The sequence below is a fragment of the Ixodes scapularis genome, unplaced genomic scaffold, assembly GCF_016920785.2.
Source record: "Ixodes scapularis isolate PalLabHiFi unplaced genomic scaffold, ASM1692078v2 ptg000972l_1__unscaffolded, whole genome shotgun sequence".
Taxonomy (NCBI): Eukaryota; Metazoa; Arthropoda; class Arachnida; order Ixodida; family Ixodidae; genus Ixodes; species Ixodes scapularis.
Window position 1 is genome coordinate 511,570 of NW_024610076.1, and position 7,024 is coordinate 518,593.

The 7,024-nt window shown below is 45.2% G+C and overlaps 1 protein-coding gene across 1 annotated transcript; it reads right to left on the bottom strand.

Annotated features, from left to right (window-relative positions):
• Positions 1-1,942: 1,942 nt before the first annotated feature.
• Positions 1,943-6,483, bottom strand: LOC121046931. The gene is made up of 6 exons (XM_040501678.1): positions 6,403-6,483; positions 6,112-6,267; positions 5,969-6,027; positions 5,346-5,418; positions 2,068-2,097; positions 1,943-1,976 (listed from the first exon to the last, which is right to left on the bottom strand). Coding segments are annotated over exons 1-6 (354 nt in total). The 5' UTR covers positions 6,405-6,483.
• Positions 6,484-7,024: the final 541 nt, after the last annotated feature.

The window sequence follows — 7,024 nt, forward strand, 5'->3', positions numbered from 1 at the left end:
TCTCGGCGTACCTGGTGAGATAACCAGTTGCCACGATTATCCACTGGATTCCCTGCGTCGACGGTGGGGAAGGTGCGAGAAGATCCATTCCAACCTGCTGGAATGGTGCAGTCGGGGGCGCGATCGGTTGCAGGAGACCTGCCGGCTTCGTCGGTGGTTTCTTGCGTCGTTGGCATTCGTGGCACGAACGGACGTAGAGGTGGACAGTCTTCGGGAGCTTGGGCCAGTAGTATTTTTCTCGGATCCGTGTAAGAGTCCTACTGTAGCCAAGGTGACCAGATGTTGGGTAGTCGTGGCAGGCTTGGAAGATCTATTCTTGAAGACTAGCAGGAATGACCAGGAGCCACGTCGAGTTGTTGTCCCCGACGTTCTCTTTATAGAGGAGACCTCTCCGGACGGCGAATCTTGGCAGGTCACGCAAGAAGGCTCGGGGAATCGTACCCCCTCGTACCTCCAAGTGGTCGATCAGTGCACGCAACTCAGGATCGTCCCACTGGAGCGCTGCCATGCCGTGAATGCCCTATCGAAAAGACCATCAGGAAAATCCTGATGGTCTGATGGTCTGATGGAGTCGTATTTTGGGACGTCTGATGGTTTGATGGCCTGATGGTTTGATGGTCTATTGGCCTGATGGTTTGATGGTCTGTTGGCCTGATGGTTTGATGGCCTGATGGTTTGATGGTCTGTTGGCCTGATGGTTTGATGGCCTGATGGTTTGATGGTCTGTTGGATTGGTCTGATGGTCGAATGACCTGTCGTATTTTGAGACGCCCATTTTTTTACGGTTTGATTAGGGTGGTTTCATGGCTAATTTGAAACAAATCGAGTTGGCCACAACTTAAAAAACACAACAATATGTGAATGCATAATCTGGAAACTTAATTATGCCATGCCTGGAGCATGACGAGGTGCATATCCCACTTAGAATTTAATTATATTGTCCACTGCACACTGGTAATCGCCAGCCCGACATTTGAGTACGGCGAATGCAGCTACTAATAAGAATAAAGTCAAACAAGCTGCATTGCTTTGATATTTTTATTATGAAGTTATGAAATCATACATTGTTTCGCTGGGCGGAATGGCTAGGTAGTACAGAAAAACCAGAAACATTCGAGGAAGTACTATTGTGACCAATATTAGTTGAAGCGCCATGACGCTTGGCGTGCGGTACTATCAGAGCCACCTGTCGGATTATCAGTGAACCTCTGTGTTTGCTGAGGTTTAGGCAGGTTGCTTCTTGCACTCATTGTGCCACCATGAGCTGAAAATTGACACGGAACGGCATAGTGGTGCAACGAGCACAAGAAGTGATTTGTTTCTACCTCAACGCATACCAAGGTTTGCTGAACAATCTGAGAGACAACTCTCATCGCGTGCCACGTGCAGTGGCGTTTCAGCTCATATTGGCTGCGATAGTACATTTGTTCCATTTCAATAGTATTGGCAATATATAAATTAAGCTAAATTAATATGAAGAAAAGGGTAAAAAGGCTACAACATGGGGTGCAAGCGATGGCAGACCTGCAACAGCATGGGCAGTCCGTGGTAGGACCACGCATCGGGGGAGGACAGGCAGCAAAGGGATGAGCCTGGACATATCAAGGGCAATTCAGAGATCAGCAATGAGTCCAAACACAGGACGACCATTGACATACGTAAACAGCAGAGTGGGCCTAGAGACGACTAAGGGGCAGTAAGAGTGACGTGCTTCATTGTAATTGTGTGACCATGCAACTTTTTGGAGAGTGAGCGAGCACGGCCTGATGGGATGGCAGTAGCGACCAAGCAACCCACAGCCTTTTTCAAGTGGTCAGCTGATCAACAGACTACTTTAAAGTTGTTTGCATAAATATTTAGATATATTAACCACTAAATAATTTATCTGTACCGTCATTTAAAATAATTGCTTGTAAACTTGAGACCCAAAATAGTATATTACTTAATTAAGGAAGTTAGAGTATAGATGCACATACCTTTGTAGTGATTTCTTTTGAGATTGGACAGCTTTTCTGACAGGTACCGCCGTATCTTCTGGTGCGGGCTGCCCTTTCAGCCTGGTGGTACCTTTCTCCCTCAGGTGTAGTCAAAAGCAGCCTGGAATATTGAAATTCCAGGGTGATTATTTTTTGCAGTGCTCAGACTTAAAACAATATAGAACGTCATAAATACAGGCTGGAGGGTCATAGTTTGAGAAGACCAAGGGTAAATTAGTCTCAAATAAAAGCAATTAAGTGGCAGCTGGCACCTAACAAACCTTCAACGTTTCTTAGTATTTACAGTGTTCAGAGATCACCATGAAAGCAAAAGTACCGCAGTATCCTGATTTATGTTCCACTCCCAATAGACAGCTCACCCTGGCTTCTGTTAGATTCTTTTAAGCACAAAACAGGTAGCCCATGTCTATAAATCTCACTGCTAGGCTAGTGACCTTGTAAGAAATAGGAGCTACAACTGTAGATAAGTAGACAATGTACGTTGGAAACTGCTTATACTTGGTTATCATCCCTCGCTGTGGTAACAGCTTAGACACGCCACAGAATTAAAAAAATAGCATCATGAGCACCAGAAAGAACAATGCAGTTCTATATAAAAACAATCTTTCACATTCCTTGAAAGATCTTCCATCCATGGCCTGGCTCTAAATTTAAAGGTAATTAAACAGTCTTTCAATGTGCACCTGGTGGAGGCCTCTGAAGCTTCGTTGGGAGGTAATCTAGCAATGTTGGGGATCTTGGACGTAGTCGTGACATGGCGAAAACCGCTATGTACGTAGCTGCACTACACATCGGAGCAGCGCCGCTGTTTGGAGGTATACTCAACTGTTGGAGTAATCTCGCCCTGAACGCGATGACCTTGACATTACTTATCTCACACATAGGCGCTTAGACAGCTTAGTCCGCTTTGGTCCACGTAAAGCCCACAGGTGTTTCAAATGGCTAGGCTGTAACACGTCTACACCACCACTATGCACCCGAACGGCACAGCTCATAGCCACGCCAGCTTTGCCGGATAGCCCACGACGCATCGAGCCCTCCGTTGACTTCTCTTCAAGCACTTGCTCGAGTTTGTTGCTTAGAACGAAAAATAAAATTATCTGTTCAAAATACAAATGTGCGATTATTTACGGTTATTATCTGTTATGATTGACTCATTCTTGGCGGGGTACCCCCATCACATGTCCAGGTGTTAGCAGACAACCTACTAGAGTAAAATCTCGGTGATACTAACTGGTACGAATTTCGGAATAAAACAAATTAACAAATTCCCCGGCCGAAGTGCATTGTATACGACGTGAAAATTGTTGGGTGTTCCAGATTCCTCTACGCACTGCGACGGCTGATACGAATGCGTGCTCCACAACTGATAGTGGCAAGGAGGCCACGATCGGCGACTGTAAGCTTTCAAGGCTCCGGGCGGCTGATTGCCTGTTGCTGCCAGGGATCAGCCGCACTTTACCCAAAAACTGGAGCTCAAAATTACATGCATGTTACAATCGGACCCAAAAACCAAAACTAAACAAAATGCTAAAAAAAAATGCAAAGTGGCCAGCCCCGTCACCATCAACACATGTTTCAAATCCAATCCAATCTGAATCCAAAATCGCTTTTTTGTTTTTGCGATCTCGTGGAATGGTGTTTCAGCCTTGGAAAAGCAAAACCGATTTTACTATAAGGTTACCTCTAAAAAGCAAAGTAACTGCGTTGGCAAAAACAGAAAACCGAGTGATGTTGGTGGTGTCTTCGGTGTGGTCCACGGTGACATGCGAGCTTGGTTGGAAAGACAAAGAAACCGAATTTTTGCTTGCAAGTTTTTGATGTAGGGCTTCAACAGCACATAGTGTGGGCACTTTCCGAGTATGTGCATTTGATAAAATGTTTTCCACAAAGTGTATGTTGTTCAGCCGTCATTATTTTATCTGCGAAGTGGAATCGACATTTATCTGCGCAGTAGAATCGACATTAATTCATTTTTTCAACATTCGTGGGTTGATTATAACCGTGTGTTACTATCGGGGGCGTGTTAGAATCGTGTAAATTGCATACAAGATATTTTCTGTCATAAATAAATGCCCATTCATGCATTCCTTGTGTTTCAAAATATAAATTTTGTTTCTCTTTCGTTGATACGAATTTAGCATGAAATATTTTACGCGACTCCGCGAGATTCATATCAAGATTTTAAACATGCTTGCTTAATGAGAGAGCCTGCACCTTGCGCTGAGTGAGCGGGGCAAACGCCTTCTCTTGCCTCACTGCCTTTGCCTTGTTGGAGAGGGTGCCGGTCACCGACCTCTCCAAGGGCACTTCCACTCACCCTATGGAAGCAGCAGTGATCTTGCAAAACATGGAGTCGCACTCTGCTCTCCGCATGTTGCCCGCATTCCTGGTTGACGTGCACACCTTGCCCGACATGGATCTGTTAAAAACAAAAGCGAGAAACAGCTTCACATATACCAGTCGTTGACGTAGAGTGGTACAAGATGCATTGAAAATGCACTAAAATTATTACATTAATGAAATTTAGGCCTTTAAATTTAAGACAGCACTACACATGAATTCCTATCTTCATGGGCGTCTGCGAAGCTGATGGGCCTACAAAGCTTCATGGCATCTGCATGAAACAGCAACATAATCCCTTAGTTGCATCAGGTGAGCATGACAACAGAATGTTTTCCAGGCACTGGCTGTAACTACAATTAAGAGCCTGGCTACAATAATGGTTTAATGACTTCTTGTTGCAATCGATTCAATCTACTGTGCTTACATTATCTCAGGAGTGGCCAAAGTGAGGCTCGCGAGCCGCACGCGGCTCTTTGCGTGTCCAAGTGCAGCTCGCGGCTCCCTGGAAAACGTGTCCCCTAGACGAAAGGGGTTCTAGAATTTAGAAAGAGCTACAAGTCTTGGCAGCCTGGCAACACACTACATATATACACCTGGAATGCTTTTTGCCACATAGATGCGTCGAGTGACCCCGTTTCCTTTATTGTTCTAGAAAGACTTTCAACCGTATACGCATAACAGTTGTCAGGGGCAGTGACTGGCTAGTGAATCGTGTATTAATTTTTGCTTAGCAGTGGAAAGGACCTTCTGATGCATAGTGTCATTTGTTGTTATCGCCCATTATACTTGTAATCTATGGAAATAACTGTTCCCTGCATATTGTTTCTTGTTAAAAGTAGCACCCCCCCTTTCTTTCTTCCAGCGACTCTAACCCGCAGACAAAACTTTCGTAGTTTTGTCTGCGGCTCTAACTCCATGTCACTCTGGCCACCCCTGCACTATCCTAAACTCTTTTAATGTATATTATACACTGAATGAAAGTGAAAAGTTTTTCTATTTTACCATTCCTTCCTTTTCTGGAGGCCGATGCTAGGATCCACGATCTCATTCTTTGCAAGGATGTCCTCGTCAGCAACTGAAAAAAACAATTTTACATTAAAGAGGTACAGAAACCAAATTCCAGCGCTCATTTTATCGCTTTAATGAGTTGCAGGTTGCAACATAACCTCAAAAATACCAGTCCTTTCCTTAAGGGCACAAGCAAACTAATTTTAAAGCTAATCAAACAATCTTTCAATGTGCACCTGGTGGATGCATGTGGAGCCTATTTGGGAGGTAATCTAGCAACATTGGGGAACTTGCTACGTAGTCATGACGTAGGAAGGACATTCCTCAGTCATTCTGCTCAGCAACAGAGCGCAGCCACAACAGTAGAGTAGAGAGCTCTTTGCCGTTCATGCCTTCTTTCTCAGCATTATTGTTTCCACCCTTTATGAATGAATATCCTCTATGCAAGATATAAGCCATGTGTTGCTTATGACATGTTCGGCTCTATCACCGCACAGCAAACTTCTTTCATATACTGCAGGTTCATTAAAAAAAGTTACCTTTTTAATGCTAAAGCATGGGTTCTGTTAGTACGGTAAACATACGAGTACCCAGAGGTCAAGCCATAAATGACTTACGTGTTAGGCAGTAGGGCCCTACAGCACCTCCCGCATCAACAGCCGAGCCGCAGGTAGTCCTGCAATTGATAGAGCAGGGTAAGTCAGAGAAAAGTGTTTCTAGCAGCTCTGCTGGTGTGCCCCCTAGCAGCATTCTCACGCACATTGGGGTGTAGGCAGAAAGCATGGCATTCCTCATCAACAAATCATGACAACACATTGTTGCCGGCACCAAACTGGATCCCTGTGCTATTTTTCTTTTTTTTTTGTGATTTAGTTGATTCTTTGTCTTCCTTGTCACTCCCGACTGCTTTACTGGCCTTTGTGAAATAAAGAAGGCTTGGTAAACTGCAAAGCCTTGACTGAGTGGTGAAAGAGAGCAATCCCAAGGAAGTATAAATGTTAAGGACTCGACATGACAGTGCTGGGATTCCCAAGCTGCTCTCCACACTCACATTTTGTGCACGACCAGCTCTCTTTCTGCATCAATTGGATTGGCCAGTTGTGTGCCCGTTTCGGTCGCTGCTAGCCATATGTGGCTGGCGTTGCTTTTGAGAGCCTTGCAACATCGTCACTTTCAGCTTGTGTCCTGACATAAACCGCATCTAAAAATTTAATTAGCGTTAAGATTTAGCTTTTGGACACTCCCAGAAAAAATAGGCTGTACCACATTACATAGACAGGTAATGATATTCTGGTGACAAAATTTCCACAAAAACTGCTTTGCGTTAGAGGGCACAAGGGCTGACGTTCCTGGGAGGAGCAGCTTTGTGTGAACTTGCAGATGCTTCAGCTGCCTGTTTGCGCCTGGCCAGTTCAGTTGCCATTTCCTCCTGGGTTTCTTGTAGGTACAGTCGGGGACAAAAGTCTCCAGGACACGCAAGCTGCGACTGAAACGCATTCCTCTGCCATCTGCCGGCGGGTCGCCTGGTTTCGAGATCGCAGAAGGGCGCACGTGCGTCCTATTGTACCTGCCAACGTGTGCGCTTTCCCGCTCTGCTGCGGCGCGGCGCCTAACTCGGAATCGGGCGCGTGGTACCACTTCGGAGATAGTGCTTACTGACACGGCACCTATAA

What these genes read in the sequence shown, in the direction of transcription:
- LOC121046931 (XM_040501678.1), bottom strand. An exon ending in CTTTCTGCCTACACCCCAAT is followed by an intron (nt 6,028 to 6,111) that starts GTGCGTGAGAAT and finishes TATCAATTGCAG; the next exon opens with GACTACCTGCGGCTCGGCTG. An exon ending in CTCCAGAAAAGGAAGGAATG is followed by an intron (nt 2,098 to 5,345) that starts GTAAAATAGAAA and finishes TCAATATTCCAG; the next exon opens with GCTGCTTTTGACTACACCTG.